The 19,894-nt window shown below is 42.9% G+C and overlaps 1 protein-coding gene and 1 long non-coding RNA gene across 7 annotated transcripts; both read right to left on the bottom strand.

Annotated features, from left to right (window-relative positions):
- Positions 1-2,306: 2,306 nt before the first annotated feature.
- On the bottom strand, positions 2,307-4,580 carry LOC306822696. The gene is made up of 2 exons (XR_013778918.1): positions 4,494-4,580; positions 2,307-2,862 (listed from the first exon to the last, which is right to left on the bottom strand). It is a non-coding gene; the product is annotated as an uncharacterized lncRNA (long non-coding RNA).
- Positions 4,581-5,511: 931 nt separating this feature from the next.
- Positions 5,512-19,894, bottom strand: ptpdc1a (protein tyrosine phosphatase domain containing 1a). 6 transcript variants are annotated; one of them, XM_079341209.1, is made up of 12 exons: positions 19,668-19,894; positions 15,313-15,408; positions 15,103-15,161; positions 13,161-13,447; positions 12,875-13,046; positions 12,489-12,569; positions 12,189-12,307; positions 9,986-10,123; positions 8,807-9,894; positions 7,648-7,833; positions 6,677-6,787; positions 5,512-6,604 (listed from the first exon to the last, which is right to left on the bottom strand). In XM_079341209.1, the coding sequence occupies exons 2-12, from the start codon at positions 15,373-15,375 to the stop codon at positions 6,491-6,493; spliced, it is 2,418 nt and encodes an 805-aa protein (XP_079197335.1). In that variant the 5' UTR covers positions 15,376-15,408; positions 19,668-19,894; the 3' UTR covers positions 5,512-6,490. The 6 variants fall into 6 exon arrangements, with proteins under 6 accessions (XP_079197335.1, XP_079197337.1, XP_079197338.1 ...); XM_079341211.1 differs by lacking the exon at positions 15,103-15,161; XM_079341212.1 differs by lacking the exons at positions 13,161-13,447; positions 15,103-15,161.

The raw sequence follows: 19,894 nt of genomic DNA, 5'->3' as shown, positions 1-19,894 counted from the left end.
AACTGTTCATGCATTCATACATTACTTTGAGTTGTTGATATTGTTGTTATACTTTTAAATTTGAATGCGTTCAGTTTGCTGCTGTAAAATGTGTGGCTTTTATTTCAGGAAGAAGAAAAAAACGTTAGAAAAAGCAACAGATCCGCTTCTTCATTATTTGTATGCTACATTGAAGCTTCATTAAAGTTAATTAGATTTTTATAATTGACTGAACAATAAAATATGTTTTTAAGAAAAATCTGTTAAAAAAAAAAGAATCCATCACTTTTTTATTTGCAAGATGTCATGTTAAGTAAGTGTGGCCCAAACCAAACTGTAATGTTAGATTAGTGTTTGAAACTTAAAGTCAAGCTTAAACCTTTTATTTCTTCTTTAATGATTCAAAGACTTCATGTCTTCAGTCGAGCTGAAGGAAGTAAAAAGACTACAGCACCACCTGCTGACATATTTGTGTAACTACTGGCTTTGATTGACATCTCTCGTTTTCCAGTTTTTGTTTTTTTTGCACCTTCACTAAAAACCCTTAAAAGACCTTATTATTAGAACTTTATAATTCCTCAATCGTTTAACTCTGTGTGTGTGTGTGTGTGTGTGTGTGTGTGTGTGTGTGTGTGTGTGTGTGTGTGTGTGGCACAACCCTGAGGTAGGCCTGTTAGTATTGTGATCTTCAATGTACATTTCCTCTCTCTGCTCTGTGAAATGTGTTTTCCTGAAACACATAATTAGATTTTTTTTATGTCAAGATGTATGCTTGAATTTTGACGGACTGTACCTTTTATGTTTACAAAACCGGCCACCGCAGAGAAATCAGGTCCATCTGGCTATTCTTTCAATTTGTTGGCAGTAAATAAATGAACATGATCTTCTTAATTCAGACAATCACAGTGCTTATACATCATGGGCACATTCATCAGGGCTGAAAAACACAGACAGTGAGATATAGATTCTATCTGCCATGTACATTTGTCTTTACTCCTCTGTTGTTCTGCCTGCAATATGACTTTGTTCAATATTACTATTCAAGAGGGAGTATAAAAAAAAAAAACATTAAAGACTGCAAATCACCGTTAAATCCGAGGGTAGTGGACAGTTAGCTGGAGTTTGTGCATCCTGTTGAAGTTTGGTAACGTGCACATACTGAGTGAGATCTGTCTTCTTCTAATAGGATCCTTTACTTGAATTCTACCATACATGATGTATGTTCTGTCATTTTATAGGAGCACCTAACTGAAACGGATGCACTTTCACTCAACGGACCTCTGATCCCTTCTGTCTCAGACTTGGAACACGAATCACTGAAACATGCTTGTGACTTTGATAGTGAGCTCTGTGGGATGAGACGCTGCTCAGAGGATGTGAACGCACTGCATAGCATGACCTAAAGTCATTCTCATTAACCCTGAGTTGATGAAGGTTATTAGGGCTGGTCTGTACACAGTGCTGGAGTGCAGAGTACAGCCTGGTACACAAAGTTTACCCACTTATGTTTCAGTCTCCATAAATGTCTTCTGATTCACACCATTACTGCATTTTTCAAAGGATGGTGAAGGTGTGACCCTCCCTACTCCGTCTCTGATTGGCTCATACGTGTTAACTCAATCTTCACCAAAAGTTCACTCAATCAGCAGCTTTAAAAACATCTGCCAAAAGATGCTCAATTCTGTAACAACTGAGTGTGATTCATACATTTAAGGGTTTGTCTGTCTGCTGTATTCTCTGCTGGACGGGTCACCTAAAACAAACATTTTGAGGGAAAATCAAGAGTAGACCCACTTCTTCAGCCACTACAGCACTGACTGTATATTTAAGCTATATCTGGATAGATTTAACTAGTTTGTAAAACAGTGTTTTTATCGATATAGTCCACGTTGAACTCGAGCAGCTGATGGATAACCAAACATTTGGATGATCTTAAAACTTACTTTGATTCTTTATAGAAAACTATCTGTTAATGTATTACAGTAGTACCATTTAGCAGAATAATACAGATGAGCTTTGTTGAGAGGTGGGGAAAGAAATCGACGTAAAAAACCCCCAAACAATTAGCTTATCAGTCCCTCCCTGCTCAGTGTTTAGACTCGCTGTTTAACTCAGTAGAATATCAAATGGAGCAGAAAGAAACGATGTTTGTACTCATTTAAAAGTAAACTTTCTATCAATGAATCATTTTGAATCCAAAATAGATTCTGAATCAAATCGTGGCCCCAAGAAGCAAAATCATGTAAGAAGCCCAAAGATTCCCCTAACAGGAAGAGAATTCATTACTTTTTATCAAGTTGCAAAAAATCCAGAAATCCAGACAGTGGTTGGTTTCTCTCATTTATTATAAACGTATACAACAACAGACTCAAATGTTCCAACACAATCCATCACATGTTCTGGGAAACAACAGAAAACAGTATGACTCTGGAAATATGAAAATATGTAAAAACATGTTCTGATTCTTAAAAAGGACAATCAGAGCAAACAGGCTGGCACACTTAAACTTTTAAAAATATAACTGAAGGTATGTCACCCCTCGGGGAAGGCAATAGATTGTATAGTTATCTCCAAACAGGGCAAAATCACGACCCCACAACTATACAATCTACTACCTCACAGCGAGCGAGCGCCTGGGACTCATCGCCTCCTCTCGTCCATGTAAGCGGTGATGACGTGAAGAAGAGCGCGGTCACTTTGAGAAAGACAGTAGGTTGAATAGTTATCTCCCAGTGCGGGTGTGACCCTAAAACTATACAACCTACTACCTCATCCCACCGTGCACACGGAGCTGCTGCAGAGGACTGACTCCTGACATGAGGGGAAACCAACCAGCGCCTTTCTGATCCCCTGACACAGACCGACAGTCGAGGAGGCCTGGTGCTGCGGAGAGATGTTCACGAGAGAGAGAGAAAAAGAGAGAGGGGGGGGGGGTTTAGATCTACATCAACAAGAATTCACTTTGTTCACGTTTTTAACGGCAACGATCAAAGAAGGCGTTTCATCGAGCCAGAAGTGGCCTGAGCCAGAGAACTCGCTTGGTTAACGTCTTTCTGACGACGACAGGCTCCTCTGTGACCACATCCTGGATGTGATGGTACATTCAATTAAACAGCAGCGACACATTAGAACAAAAAGCCACAGTCTGAATCAGAGTCGATATCCTTGTTTTCAAGCTCGTCACACGATTCCCAGTGTTGGGCTCTTTGTTGTCGTGACAAGCCGCTGTAATCTGAGCCAACAACAACGGAGCCTTACGTTTACAGCTTCACGGACTGGACACAGATGTTGACACCTATTATGTGGCAGCCTTTCACGCTCGGCTGCTGGGAACAAAAAACACCAGGCGACACCCGAGGGATGCCCAGGCTGCTGTGAAAGAACAATCTGCAGACGAGCTTCACAAACTCCCGGGATGGATGGATGGAACTGTGGTCGTCTTTTACAGTTCAGACCGAGGACAGTCTCCGGGCACCACACATTATGACGTCCACCACGCTCATAATCAAACATTACTTATAAAGCAGCACCGAGGTTACACCTACCCGTCCCACCATCAAAACAGTCAGAAGACAGGATCGTCGTTTCATTAGATATACACTAAAGACTCAGATGTGACGCCACGTCACACAGATCTAAATTAATGAAGGAAGGCAATGTTCAGTCCTCGTCTAATAACTGCATTCAGAACTACACGATGCGACTCAGGATGTCTGATTTTAATAAGCCGCTGAGAAACTGTGCATCACTAAAAAAAAAAATCAAGGATCCGTGTGGTCGAGGAAATCTGAATCAGGAGGAGACAAGGGGAGAAAAGGAGACAAGAGGAGTCTGAAGGAGACAGGAGGAAACAGGAGCAGTCAGGAGGAGTGTGAAGGAGACAGGATGAGTCAGGAGGAGACATTTGGATCTTGTCCAGCTGTAGGTTACCTTTGACAGGAGGAAACTCTTCATCCTCCTGTCGTCTCACTGATCATTGATCATGCAAAATTACGATGTTCATGCAGACTTCCTCTGTTTTATAGCTCACTTAAGATTATTTTAATTTTTGGGGTATGTCGGAATTAATTAACCCTTCACGTTTGATTCAACATTTTGCCTCTCTTCTCCATACTATGACCAGCTTTTACATCCATTCAACATGCAATGAAAGGGAGCTACCTTGCTAGTTTTAATAACGACCGGGCTGATAAATGGCGTATTATTTGGTTATTTTTACCTTTAGGAAGATAACAACTAATGTAGAAAATAAATAATGGACGTGCTGTCACCCTGTAATGAATGTGCCAGATAACCACTCCTCACAGCCTGCTAGCTGCTAACAGCTAGCAGGTAGCAGCACGTTCCAGCATGGTTGTCCTGAAAAGCACTTCCGTCTGATCAAAGTGGAGCTGCACGTGACGCTTCATGCTAAAACATAAACCCGAGTGTCGCAACAGAACACGCTAACGTCCAACAATTCAAGCATCGAGCTCTATTCATTTAAAAATATATGATTTGTACAGTCTACCAACCTGTCTGCCATGTCGGAAGGCTCCCTCCACCCTCTGACTGCTTCTTCTTCGTCGATTCTTTACTGACTTGAGACGAGCTACAAGGCCACAATACCTCCCCCTAGCGTTCAAAGTGAAGATTACAGCAGTAACCCCTAAAAAAATAAATAAAGCCATACATTAAAAAAAAAAAGAAGTTAATGCGCAGTACTTCCACGTCGGTCTAAAGTCACTTGAATAGATCTACCATGTGGTAGTATTATTTTCTGTCATTTTTAAACTTCAAGAGGTTGTGTGGACATTTTTTTGAATTAAATGTTTTTTTTCTCCTGAAGGTTATGACATTTTAATAACATGCGAGTATAATGGAGCGCGACACTGGTAAGTGGTACCTGAGTCTTTTGTATGTATGTATAAACTTTATTACAGGCTCTAAGCCCAATAAGAAGGCGTACAGCATAGTGTGACTCTCTGATGAAGGGACATGTATGATTGACATGTTCTTTGTTTGCCTTCACTGGTTCTGTAATATTATTTATTTGTGTTGGCTTGTTCAGTTATATGACAAACTGTCTCTGTAATTATAAAGTGCTCTTATTATATCTGAACATGTGAGCGCTCTCCTTGCTCAATCTGTCAGGACTGGGGTTGAAACTGGAGGGTCTCCAGCTCTAATTTCTCCAGTGTGTGTGATTGTAAACCAGTTTCCCTCAGGGATTATGACATAAAGTATTTTTAAAAGTCCTGGTGGTTGGCCTTTTCTGACAGGTCATGTGTGAAAGGTTTCTCCTTATTATTTCCTGATTCTTTGTAAACTCAATACATCTCTTTTGAGTTTAGATGTAACAAATAAGAAATTTATGATGGGCGGAATGCTTAAAATTCCTTTTTTCGATCTCAAATATTTGAACGAAAGACATGTTTAAGGTTTAGCAAGTTATATTGTTTGAATAACACCAGGAGGCGCACTTTCCTTTTGTTTGGTGTCAAATTGCTGAGAACTCTACAAAGCGTCAAGGAAGAAAAGACAGACTGTTAATTCAGCTTGCAGTAAGTCCTTTTTATTCGATAAAGAAGTATCCTGTTGTGACAATGAAAAAATAGTGCTTGTTTTTTTAACTCCCACAGCACAATTTTGTATGTGTTTGGTATCATAATCATCATTAGAGCTCCACATTCAGCAGAAGATGGAGTAAACAGTGTCAAACATGGGACATGACGGAGGCGACTCTGAACACCTGAACACAGGAGGTGCAATGCACACGGCAGCATGAGTCAGGACAGAGGCCGTTTGAGTTGAGGCAGAGAGTTTCACTCGATGCAGCAGTGGAGGCAGATCAATGCTTTACAAATGCATTCATGACAGAGCAGCACAGTGAGAGGTTTTTTGGTGAGCACAGTATTATGGAAAATAAATGGACTGGAAAAGCAAATGCACTGTGGACGTGTCATATTTGCAAAGGCCACAGTGAGCATTAGTTTCTCAGAAAAGAATTTACATTATTGAAGAACAAAGCGACCTTGCAGCTCGTCAACAGGTTAAACCAAATGCTGCATTTCAAATAGGAACATCAAAATAAATAAGACACATTGTAGCTTCTGCACAGTGTAGAAACATCTTTTGGTTTAAATTAGACCCACAATCTTTTTCTAACAGCTTAAAGAGCTGAGATACACGTTTAAATAAAATAATGCTAACATCATGAGAAAGTCTCTCAATCTTTTTTTCAACAAACATTTAGACAGTGAAAGCAACGTCAAGTCCCTTTAACAATGAAACATCAGAGCAGATAACAAATTGAGCACAGTGGCACATTAAAGAGGCTGGCAGTGCTTAGCGCTTGAAAGATAAATTAAATGCTTGACCCATCAAAGAAATAGTCTTTAAATATCTTAAGACTATAGATTGGCAAATCTCAGCAGTATCTGATGCAGGAAACTGGCTTCAAACTCAGTAATGCCCGAGAAGAAAACGTAGACCCCAAGCAGTAAGTCCTCAGCGTCCTGGTGCAGCTGAATCAGGAGTCTTCATTCTCCTCCGCAGCTTTGTCGCGCAGCTCGTGAAGAATGGGAGCGAGGATTGCTTTCAGTTTAGTGTACAAAGACTCGTTCTTCTCAGAGACGGGGTCGATCTGAGGAGAGCACAGAGTGAGTGATTCATGCAAACCATCCACGTCTCTCCACATCAGCTTGTTTAAACTCACCTTAGTAAACACTTGTATTGTTTGGTTGAGGAAACTCGTCTCCACCTCTTCGGGCATTGGCAGCACGTGAGCGGCACAGTCGAGGATACACAGCAAAGTGAGTCTGTGGCCCTGTGAGCGGAGGAGGAGGTACAATACTGTCAGATTACAGGCTGGCCTTTTCAGTAGCAAGAATGCTCAGTTTGAAGGAGCAATATTTCAAATATTTACTGAATGAAATCTTCAAATGACCTCTCAATATCATCAGACATGAAGGAAACATGCTGTGTTGAAGTGCAGCAGCAGCCAGTATGTCCTCCCTCTAACTTTAGTTTCTGCTCCTAAATAGTCTAAGGGTTTGTTTTTTTTCGGTCGGCAGTTTTAAGGCACCCCCACTTATCTGTTTCAGACGCCCCTTTGGTGTTGTAGTGATGGAAGCAGGCAAGCTAACTGTTTCCAATATAACTGATTCTACCTGTCCTGAAACACTTTGGCTTTTTCAAATAAGCTCCACGACCAGAACTCGGTTCAAAACCGGAGATGCTTTTTAAAGTTGTCGAGAAGTTAGAGTGCAGAAATGTGACGGGAACGTTGCAAAGCTGGTTAAACACTGAAGCTTCATGACAACCTGCGTAAAGATTGAATTTAAGGAAGGAGGGGGAGACAGCGCTCTCCAATGTTTTGAATTTGGACTGCAATACCCATTTTAAACGCTAGGTGTCAGAGTTACACATTGCTCCTTTTCAATGGAGTGACAAGAGCCTCTTTTTGACCTTGTACAAATGTAAAGAAATACATAAATAAAGTTCAGCTCTCTCCAGACTGAACAGCCTTTATGACGTTAACGATCAGATAAAGAGATATTATATTCTGCAATAATTTAGTGTGAAAGTATGATTGAATTCGGGGTAAAACTTCAGTGTAAAAAAACAACAGTGTTAGTATTGTTTGCTACAGACAGAGATGAAGTGGAAAATATTCAACTTGGTGACCTTCTCCAGTGAGTTGAGGGCGTCCTCCGAGTTTACATTCTTCTCACTGAGGCCTTCTATGTCCTCGCTGCTGATGACTGGACCCTTGAGCTGCTCCAGCCAGGACCACATGAGGCCAGACAGGACCAGAGGATCTCTCTCCATGCAGAGCCTCTCCCACGCTGCCTCTCTGCTGTTCAGCTCCGTCTGCACATCACAACACAGAGCACTGTGACCATGACCGGATTTCTAATCAAGTGTCTCCCAGCCAAAATGTGCAACTCAAGGATGCCATTCTGTTTAATCTGTTGGTGTAAGACTGTTAAGGCTGTTCTTAGGCTGGTCTGTATTGTTGTGTTAGCATGCTAATGTTAGCACTCTTGCACATAAATTGACACATGATCTAAAAACACTTATATGACATCTAAATAAGCAGTGAGTATGTTCTTCTTCTTTTCTCCAGTCCTTGACTGAAAAACAGAAAGCCGTCCCGTCCATGTGAACACGATGTGAACAAAGCTCTGACAACAGTACATACAACCAGAGGGCCTCACGCTTCTCTCTCGTTGTAGACAGTCAGGACTCAGAGACTTTGACACAGGATTGATTTCTGCTGTATGTACGTGTTAAATGTTGCACATTCTTCTTTAAACAAGGAGAACACAGACAGCATAGCTTTGCCTAAAGGGAGCTTCACTAAACACTAAATGAATTCAAATATACCATATGTGAATATAACACGCAGCACAGACTCAAAGTACAGTCAATGACCACATGGAAGACGTGTTAACGGATCACAAACCTCACGGCTCAGATCGGCTCTCACATGTTCGGTCAGGGATTGGATGGATTTTTTGGATTTGGCCAAAAGCTTAATTCTCTTCACTATATTCACATTGCACACGACTGAAACACGTCTGTCTTTTCACTGAGCCATTTGGAAGCATTAGCTTTATTTTATGCAATGTTAGACATGTTTCAATCTGCGAGTCCCATGTGGGCCGGACTTCAGAGAGTGACCTGAACTCTGTCACAGATCAGCTCTGTCATGTTCCAACACTACATCGCTATGATCCAGGCAGCAGATTTTGGCTTTGATACTGAACCAATCAGAGACCAGAATATGAAGTAGCAAACACTACAGTGTGTTCAGAGGTGTATATTGTACGGTGTACTCTACCTGCCACTGCTGCACCTTGGAAGTCAGCTCATTGTCTGTCAGGTCCATGGCCAAAGCTTTGGCCACCAGCAGGTGTCTGCCCTCTGCAGAAAGCTCCGGCTGCAGGGTGATGAAAGGGACTGATGCAACACCCTCATCCACTGACACGTCCACATCTGGCTTCGTCTCCCGGGTAACTGGTTTGCTCTTGGTGGGTAAGGCTGAAAGTGTGGCGTAACAGTAGGATTTTCTCCTCTGCTCGGACAGATCTAAAGACAAACTTTGATGCCACTTGTGTAGCTTCTTTCTCGTAGACGATGCTCCCGCGTCTTTCTTTGCATCTCCAATGGGGTCTTGGATGATGCTGATAATGTCCTGAGGAGAGAGGTCCCAATTTCTCGGGGTGTTACAAGCAGTAAGGCTGCTTTGAGAGAAGGAGTATTTATTCAGACAGTTGATCGGTTTGTAGCTCTTTAGATTTTCTAAATGGTACTGCTGTGGTCGAGGTTTATGAAGGACAGAGTCGCTGTAGCTGAGGCTTCTTTTGTCGGACAGAGATGATTTCAGAGGGCTTTCTACGTTCTGCTCCTGCCACAGTGGATCGAGCTCATTATCACTTGGTTGATCTTGAGGACTGGTTGCACTGAGAGGATGAGAGCAGCAAGGTGGGACGGGAATCCCCTTCCCTCTCATCTCCTTCCCGAGCTGCTGCAGAGCCTGCTGGGAAACGGTCTTCTCAACCTCAGCCGTGAGGTCGGGGATCTCCAGCCACTCCTCCTCGATCACCACTTCTCTGTCAGCTGCGATGTTAATGAGGAGCCGACATGCCAGCTGGACGATCTTTGGCACGTTTTTCATCTGTCGAGCTTCGTATCCATGAAGCAGGTGGCTCTGACGGGTGAGGTACTGGGACAAGGTGACGGCACTCGCTTTGGGGTCTGCACAGGAGAAGACGCTTCTGAGAGGAACCAGGAACTGAGCAAACTCCCTGACGCACAGGAGCTGGCCTCTGGTCTGGATGGAGTTCGGTCTCTTGGCTCGCACAAACAAGATTGCTTGGTCAGCGTTCATCCGGGACGTGAAAACCAAGTAACAAGCTAACAGCACACCTATGAGACAAAAAACACATTTTACAAACTGGCCATTCTAGAAACAGGAATCTAGGAATTAAAGCAATTCCAAATAGCTAGTGTTACACACCTGTCCTTCCGAGTCCAGCATGGCAGTGGACAGCCAGTTTCCCCTCTTGGATAGCAAATGACATGACTTTGACCATGTCAAGGATGGTAGTCAGAGATGCAACGCCATAATCCTTCCACCCAAAGTTGTAGTAATAAACTGAAACACACAGAAGAATTCAGAGCTCATCAAAGACTGTCGGCCATCTGCAAACTCAAAGAACTTTACAGGATGTTTCCCCCCCTCATATCAGAGCGTGATCCTACTCTACTGTTCCAGCTGCTTCTTCAACATCTGTTAAAACAGGACCAAACTCACACAGAGCACAAACACAGTCACTAGAATAATCGTTCTCCCCACAGACAGCACAACAGAAGCCAACAACAGGATCATCACACACAATGAAACCTCACTAGAACATGACACCGCACATCCACTCGTCCTCCTGCTCACCTCCCCCGACTTCCCTCACGACGTCCTCGCCTTGCAAACAGCCGGATCCCCGCTGTCATAGTGAACTTGTGATTGCTGTTTGACAGTGTTTGTTTTGTACTCTGTGTTTCGTGCATGCACTGTTCTTTGGTGGGAACTGAACAGAAACGATGCTGTGAAAAGGAATTTCCTTTAATGGTGCCAGTAAAGTCCACGCTCACACTGACGGCTGTCAATCATGTATAAACATTAGACGAGATAAGAATTACATTTTTTTTTTATTTCACACTCTTGTTTCAATGTGTTGAGTAACTACATTACCCACAACACACCGGTGTGTTTGTAGTTTGGGGAGACAAAAGAAATGGGATCACTTCCTTCTGACCCATTCAGAGGAGAAGTAGAGATGTGTTTCTACGCAGTGACACTGACCTCCAGCAGGGTTTTAAGGATGTGAGGGTCCGTTTGTTTGTTTGTTTGTTTAAGAAGGTAGCTGCTGTGAAAAAAAAACCAGGAAGTAGATTTCATCTCTGTGATTCAGTAGTGTTCTTGTCAACACTCCTTCTCCTCTCGAGGTCACTCAAACATCACTTCTCTCATCTTCTAGCGTCTGGTTGAAACAGTTTGAACATCTGTTTTTTTTAGAGCAGCTGTTTAGTCGATAAACAGGTAAGATTGTGTCTTTTCAAACACCAAGCTATTCAAAAACTATTGAAGTGTGAATACTGTGGTCAACCCTCACAGCAACACGTGTTTCTGCCTGACACGTCTTCTTTACCTGAGTCAAATGAAAGACAGCTCTTTCCTCATGCAGCGGGCGCTTTAACGAGGTGACTTGGGGAAAGATGTCGAGGGAGCTTGTTAGGAAGAGGATGATGATGATGCCATCCTCCCAAGACAGAACCAATGTAGAAACCCCTCAGTTGTCAGGTAATTACCATGGACCAGATCATGCTTCACAAGTACTTCATGAAATCCAACACTTCATGTTTATGTTTAAAGAGAAACTTCTTAAATCTACCTTCAGCCTCTGATCTACCTTCTGTACAGAATAACTGCTCTGTGAGACTTATGTCTACAACTATCTTGTCAAACAGTCTCTTTAACATCTCATCCAAATGTGCAAAAAGCTCAACTCTTCATCAGGGATCAGTTTAACTACTTATCTAGAATCACATCCAGTAGATGGCATCATGAAGTCAAAATCCTGATGATTACACAATGCTTACACAATGCTTACAATGCTCAACAAACAAGTTCTGCAGTCTTTTTTTAGTACATAGAATAACTTATTGTAACATACTTCATCAAATAGAAGATCTTTGATGTTTGCACTACATTGTTACAGTAGGTCAGCCATATGTTTGTGTTTCTGTCCTACATTTGATTTTATAACATTGAAGTGAACTGACTGAAGTTTGTGTCATATTACTCTCAGCGTCTTTAAAGGATCCATGTTTAAGTGCATTAACTGTAACGCTACTGTCATGTTGGACGTCTATACTAAAGATTGATTCTTGTGCCGACAGGATAAGAACCCAGTCTGAACACGGCTCAATTCTACTTATTATGACATGTAAAGTCATAAAGTATCTATCTATCTATCTATCTATCTATCTATCTATCTATCTATGTCAGAGACTGTAACTCTGACTGAGATACAGCCTCTCTATGATGTGTCAGCCCATGACAATCTGCTGTTAGACTAAACGGCATACTTTGATTTCATTCAACATTGTTGAGAAGGTGAGAATTGTTTTTCATCTGCTGATGTGCGGAGGAGGAGACTCACTTCCTGCCCTCATGAACGTCTCAGGTCGATAAGTGAAGCCGCTCTCCTGCTCCAGCGAGTTGCCACAGCTGGCGTGTTCTCCGGGCCGCTGCAGGTTAATGACGGTCTTCAGGCCACACCTGAGCACAGGGACAGCTCGGAGTCAGCAATACAAGGACAAGACGGCACTGTTACGCACACACAGCCGACCACACCATACAACATGTCAATCATCATGTTAACTAAAGAATGAAATCCATTATACAGTATGTATAATGATAATGATTGGAACGAGGTGTGAGGGAGAAGACATTACTGTACCTTTGAAACTGTTCAATTATATTATATTTCTGGATGATTTCAGTGGAAGGCCTTGCCATAGCTAGCAAGCTGTCAGTAATCCTGTAAGTGGAGAATATGACAAGTCACACAGTGAAATAACATTTAAAAAAGGTTGAATTTTGGGTTGGTTAAGTTGGTTAAAGTCTACTCTAAAGAGAGCCTGCACAAACAGGGATGTTGTGAAATGAAAGATCCCATTTGTTCAATGATTCTATTTTGAAAACAGGACATAGCGCAGGACAAAAACCAGGACAAATGTATTGACTTTTCATGAAGCTACTGATGCAGACTTTTTGACCCGCGCTGACTGAGCGCATGACCACTGAGGGCAGTTTGAAAGGTGTTTATAAGACTGACCCACGTACCAGGAGGAGTAAAGTCCTTTGACGGCCTGCTCCTCGTCGCTCCAGCGGGACGGGTTCTCGTATTTACACGCTTTCCCTCCACAGGCCATGGAGCACTGCATGTGACCCGGGATGACGTGCCTCAGGGTCTCCCCCATCTTGGTGTACTTCGCTGTAGGGATCATAGCATTGGCTGGGGACAAAACAAAGACAAGTACCAGTACTGACACTGCTAAAAACTTACTGCATGCTTTCCTTGTAGCTGAAGTCAGAAGCAAAGCATTGGTTATTTCTTCACTATGTTTACATCTCTTGGTCCTGTGTTCAGTGGGAGGCTCGGGTTGGTTCATGCTGACGGCGACCATGACTCTGTGGGTGGTGGAGGAGAGCGTCTCCAGGGCCGAGCTGCGTCTGCGCTGCAGGACGTTGAGCAGGGTGTCTGAGGCTGAGTGCCTGCGGCTGTGTCTCCTAAAGCCGTCCATGCTCTCCCCGGCTGAGGAGTGGTGTCCACGCTGCAGCGGCATCGTCCTGTGCTGCCTGCGCTGCACTGCCACAGTCTGTGCTCTGACTGCAGCAGCTCGTGTCCGGACAGCTCTGCGCCCATGGTGAATCATCAGAAAACAATCAGCCGTTGGCACAGAGTTCATCAGCATTTGAAGTGTCACCATGACAACTCTCTCCAAAGTCGTCAGTGGGAGGCAGACGGGGGTGAGTGATGAACAGACAAATTACGCATTCACAGCACCGGGATGAGAATGAGGTAATGAAAGAGAAAAACGCTGGACCTGCTCGCTTACAAGGTCGTCAACTCGTGGCGTACTATTGACAATGATGAACCTTTGTCTGCTTCTGATTAAAGAGCTGCAGTTGGTGTTTACATAACGTTCATTTGACAACATAACATAATCTAGATTCTAAAAGATCTATGTCATGAGTATCAGTAGTAGGAGTGTTGGTCGAGGTTTTTAAGTGCTACATTGATGATTACTTTTCATAATGTTTAACTCTCTCTGTTTTTCATCTATTCAGAAATGCATCTTTAGTTCCATAAACTGTCAAAAAAAACTATCACCATTTTCCTGTTTAAAGGAAACACAGCCCGAATGAAAACTAAACTAATTATTTAGTCTGTTTAGAAAACGTTCATCGATTCATTCTTTCTCGATACTGCAGACATGTAGCCCCCCCCCCGGGCAGGGGCTGGAGCAGATCTCAGCTGTCATTGGGTGAGAGATGGGGTACGCCAGCCAATCACAGAGCTCCCATACACAGACAGGTTGTGGCTGGTTTGTTAGCGCAGAGGATCAGCCATTCCATCCTCGGCTCCTGCAGACATGTAGACGATGTGACATGTCCGAGGTGACACTTAACCCTGTGTTGCTCCGCTGCTTGTGTGGGTTACTTCTGATGCTCAATTTAGAGAATGAGAATGGGTATGCACGGGTAGGTGTGAACTGCAGCGTAAAAAGACGAGAAAGGGTCGAGTATAAAATGCAAACTCCACATAGAGAGACCCTGCTGTCCGACGGGGATTCAAACCAGGAACCGCAGGAGGGCTTACTGGACATAAGAACATGTTTTCAAACACATCATGAATACTGCCTGCACAATGTGCATATCTGTAAAATGAGAAGTGTGACACGAGCACGTCTTCACTGCTTTAGGACAAGGCAGCTGATTGTAAAAGTTGACATCGTGCCCGTCGCCTTCTGAACAATTCAGGAGCAGGTCCTCGGACAAACCGAAGCCAAGAGGTGAAACGATACTGTCAGCACAGTGTGTGGGAGCAGCAGGCAGCAGGGAGCGAGTGCCTGCTTCAGATGTGAAGGTCACCACATAAAGCACGCGGGAGATCAGTCACAGTCACTCACAGCCCTCCATCGTCAGGACAGGAAGAAGGAACACCGTACTACAGCACACGTCTGTAACCTTCAGTCCTTAGTGACTGAAAGTAACACTTCTCTTCAGTTTGTTTCTTCAAATAATCAAGAACACCTACTTATAAGAACAGATATTGTGGAGGCTTTTTATACATTAAGAATCAATCTAAAAGACAGCAGAGGAGGCTGTTAGATAAAAAAAAATCTATGCTAAAAAACCAAACCCTTTTCATTCTTTCATGGTGGCAGGGGGAAGTCCTTCTTTGTTTCCATAGCAGCAACTCACAAAATTAATCATTAACACATTAATTATTGAAAAGCATCCACGCCTCTTAAAACCTGTCAGAGAAGCAATCATCTGTTGTTTACCCCAACGTGCTCGAAGGATTGTACTGCACGTCTGATGAACACCAAACAGATGCTAATATCTACATAGAGAAGTTTATTAATTGTTTTTTGACCTGCTAATTATTATCTCCTGTTAAGCCTGAGACTCATCTGAGATACACAGCAGATCGTTTATGAACAAATACGTTTCAGCTTCAATCGTTGCTTTGCAAAGTAAGACAGCTCTCCTACCTGTCTCCACCTCTGTGTTGATCTCTGCTGTGCAGGCTCCACATATCGGGTAAGGCAGGTCATTCAGTATGCTGACACCTGCTGCCATTGCAGGGGCTGAAAGGTGTGAAAACACATTTTGAGTCAGTGAAAAAAAAAAAAAGCAGCAGCGTAATAAGCAGAAGCTTTCAAACGCTGCTGATAACACAAACAGTCACAACGTGCACACGGGCACTGTTGCCTGGCAGGAGATCCCGGGAGAGGGAGGGAAATGTGCAAACTGAGCCACCATGTCAGCATCTCGTGTGTCAGGCTGACCGCAGCACCTCTGGGAGCAGGCGGGCGCGGCCTGCGGACCACCGCAGCTTTAAACACATTATAACGTTTTTAATTGTAGCTGCAACGAATCCCTCCTTTTCATACGGCTCAAATCAGTTCATCCATGATTCAAGTGAACTCCTCCACTTGTTACTGTGCCGCTGCAGAACAACACGAGGTGACGTGTCCAACTGATTTACGGAGCGCGAGCTCTCTGAAGAGTGTCAGCTGAAGTGGAGGGACCAGCTGATTCTCACGTTACAGCCTCGGCCTCCTCACTTTGTTGCAGGAGTGAAACTGTGCACCTTCACAGCTCTCCGCCTCACTGTGGACCATTAACAATTGAGCGAGGTCGCTGTTCTTCACGTGTTGACTTTTTGATGGCCAAATGATTCCTTGACCTTTTTTCCGTGTCGCTGATGAAGCACATTAGGACGTCTTCATCCTCCATCAAAGTGTGATAAGTCGATAGGTCAGTTTGAATTTGTTCTTACAAAAGAAAACCAGGAAGTTATAAAAATGAATTACTGAGCAAATAAAAACAACATCAAGTATTAAAGTACAAAGTGTTACTTAACTATGGTTTTGTTCTAAAGCGCAGACTGTTAAAAATAAACGCTCAGGAAATGTGTCCAAAGAAGTTTGTATAAAGGAGACCAAAGACTGACGGATCATTTTCTAAAGGCAACTGTTCAAGGTTCAAGGTTCAAGGTTGTTTATTGTCAAATATGCTCCATGTTAAACATACAACACAGATGAAATTGCAATCCCCCCCAACCCCCAGTGCAAACCTGCAGTGCATAAAAAAGCACTAAAAAACTAGCAATAAAAACAATACTATAAACAAATAACTTAACTAAAGACATTTGGACAACAAATAACGAACGACAGACAATCGACAGACAAGGGCACTTGTGAGAATTTCACCATGAGGTAGTATGTGGATAAATTAAAGTATTAACAACAAGTATTAACTGGTTATTAAAGACCCTTTGACAAGAAATATGTAAATAATAAAATACTAATAAATAATTTATTATAATAATTTAATTATTAATGGTAATAATTTAATAATAACTTAATGAATAAATGTGCAAGTTTCCAAGTGCAAACATCCTAACAACACTTTATATGGAAAACGACAGCTGAAGAAAGACAAGGGCTGAACCAATGGCGGATGGAGTTTGTGACATAACCTCTCGTCTGCCATCATCGTCATACGTGACCCTGAAGCAGATCAAAGTCAGCCCCTGTATTATTTCAATCTTTGCAGAAACTTTTAGCATAAGGTAGAGTCTGGACTTATGGGCCACCATACATGTTTGTCCTCTGCCTCAATGTTCATGTTTTGGTTTGATTTGATTGACACAGGAAGTTTGACATGACAGCATACAGGTGAGTTTGGGAGAGGAAACAATTCAGTGATTGGACCCGAGTCAAACCAGCGAATATGACAGACGTGAACTCAGAGGCAGAGAAGAGAAAGTCATGAGGCGAAACGCCAAACTGATCAATTTTGTTCCAAAACCAGGTTGAACCTTGTGCTGTCTTTCAAACACAGACGCAGAGTTGGCCTGCTTTCTGTTGGACAGGAAGGTGTCAAACACAGGCCTGTGTTAGCCTGTGCTAAATGTTCACGCTAAGTCCTGCAGTGGCTGTGCGCTGATGGTAACAAGTGCAACAAAAATTTCTCCTGACTCGACCTGTAACATTAATTAGAATAAATCCCAAAACTATTTTCTGATAATTAAGGAGTTACTGGTTAAACCCCAAAGTCTCTTTTGAGTCAGGGTTACACATTGTCATTAAAAAGCATCTTCCTCTATTTCAAAGCCGGGTTCCTCCGGCTTTTCTAATCTTTATGTCATTATATTTTAAGTTACAGCTTGTCTTTTTCAAAGGCTGACTTTGGACTCATTTTACAATACAACCTACACTTTGTGTTACTAACTACCTGTGTGTTGTTGAAATGTTTCCAGCATTACAACCACAGAGAACTCAATTCAGTCCGTCAGCTCGAGAGCCGGACCACACAACGAGGCACGTTAAGCACAAAGTCTCCAAGATGAGCTAAAGTAACATCCGAGGCTCAACAACTCTGTGAAACCCACAGCTCGTGTAGCGACTTCACATCAACTCATTTACTCGTCCACGAGTTCAGAACAAATTCACCAACAGACTTCACACTCCTGTGGTGGATCCATAAGCTGTCGTCCACTGAGACGCCAGCGTGTTGGCGGATATGACGGAGATGGTGTGAAGGCCGAGACACAGCTTTCCTCGATGCTACTAATGAGTGTGGGACGTGACAGTCATTTCCACTGAGTGTGCTGATAAAGAAATATGGCCGACATATGGTGCACACACGGTCGTCCCCACACAGTGATATGCCTTTATGACTATGGATACATCTGAAAGGAGGTTTTCTTGCCTCTTCTTGGTTCACTCTTTGAATCACTGAAGTCACTGTTGTCACCTTGATAGATAGAAGAGAGATCTCAGTATCCATGAGCAAAGCTACACATGAGCTGCCTTTGATGAAATCATTTACAGGGAAACATGCCCTCCTACTGGATAAGAAATATATATATATATATATATGTATGTATATATGTATAGACCATCAACAATCAGCTAAACAGCACAATAAGAGCCACGTGCTAGAGAAAAATAGTCTTTAGGTGTTACGGTCTCGTAGGTGGCCTTTTTTTTTTTTTTTTTAAAGTTTTATTTTGGGCTTTTTGCCTTTATTTGAGAGGGAGGACAGTGGATAGAGTTGGAAAGGGGGAGAGAGAGCGGGGAGAGACATGCGGGAAATAGGCACACAGGCCGGACGCGAACCAGGGCCGCCCGCTCGCGAGGACTGAGCCTCAATACATGGGGTCGCGCGCACTGCCTCTGCGCCACCAGCGACCCCGTAGGTGGCCTTTTTAACAAACATGTGCGTATGTAATATTTAGTACACTACATGCTAAAAGGAAGATTTCGTTTTCAGTATATTTGTGCAAAATTTGCAAAAGTAAATTGTTTCAAATTGAGAGTTTGTCTGAGGGGAAGACAAAGCTGAAGAGGGGATTCAAGTTACAGTAACACGTCCCAATATCAAAGCAACAAAAAGGAAGAAGCTCATGTTTTATCAAAATCAAGAAAAACTATTATGACACGTTTATATCACTATTACTTCCTGGAAGTATCAAAAGTCACTTCCTTGTTGGTTTCCCTCAGCAGGGCTTCGTAATCAGATACTGTTAGATCATCCATTACGATGCACTAAAAGGTAAACAGGGATCATTTTCAGACAGCCTCAGACTTCTAGCAGCAGGAGAGGTCCAGGTGTACCAGTGGAGAATAATAAAGACACAAATAAATAATAGAGTCCAAGTTTCACTGCACATAAGTGTAGGCACACCAGTTCCAGTGTTTGCTATTGTTTATCCGGTATTTCTGAGAGGCTTTATTCGACACTTAATATGCAGATATGCATCCATACTGTGCTCATGCTTTCTTAAGGTAAAATAAGGTGACAACACTTGCATGCATCTTAAGAGAAAAGGTAATTAAAATCGTGGACAGAGCTGCATTTTCTCGTCCAGGTAAGAAGGACAAAGGAGGAGAAACAAAAGGAGCCTTCGTCTCTGGAGCTAAAACAGAAGAGACACTCCTCACAGCAGCTCTTGACTGCAGCTGCAGGTGCAAACCTGTTGGTAACCTGAAATCCTACACTCCTCCTGACCTGCCAGTGTACTGAGACATAAACATCAGATGGGGTTGATGATCAGCATCAATGATGTGTTGTTTATGTCCCAGTTTTCAATCAAACATCAGCTCTTATAATAAAGCTACGAGTCACAAGTTAATTAAATCCAATTAAATTAAAGTTTGTCACAATGCCTCAAGTCGTTCAAATAAGATGTAAGTTAAGTGATCTTCCTCTGCGTGGTCGTGTATGGTTATCTCTACTGTACAGGTCTGGTGCTGATGCTGCTGCCTCGAAGCTAATGAGCTCAATGTCCAGCGTTAGCTGAAGCTAGCGACTTGACCGCAGAGGCCTCACTCACCGTGTTTCTATCGCCTGAGTCCGGGACTCTTTGTCGTTTGCACGCAGTCCATTCATCTCGTCAAAGCCTCAGTTGCTAAGTCGCTGGTGCTTAGAAAACCAGGACTTTCGTCTAGCCACATCATTTGGTCAGCAAAGTAGAGCTAGCTTCCTAGCTAACTTAGCAACCTGACGTGTTGTCAAGTAGAACAGACCCGTTATGTCACGTGACCACAGACAGAGCAGCGT

This window comes from Symphodus melops (genome assembly GCF_947650265.1).
Source record: "Symphodus melops genome assembly, chromosome: 4".
In the NCBI taxonomy this organism is placed as follows: Eukaryota; Metazoa; Chordata; class Actinopteri; order Labriformes; family Labridae; genus Symphodus; species Symphodus melops.
The sequence above is the reverse complement of the archived record's forward strand: the minus strand, read 5'-3'. Positions and strand labels throughout refer to the sequence as shown.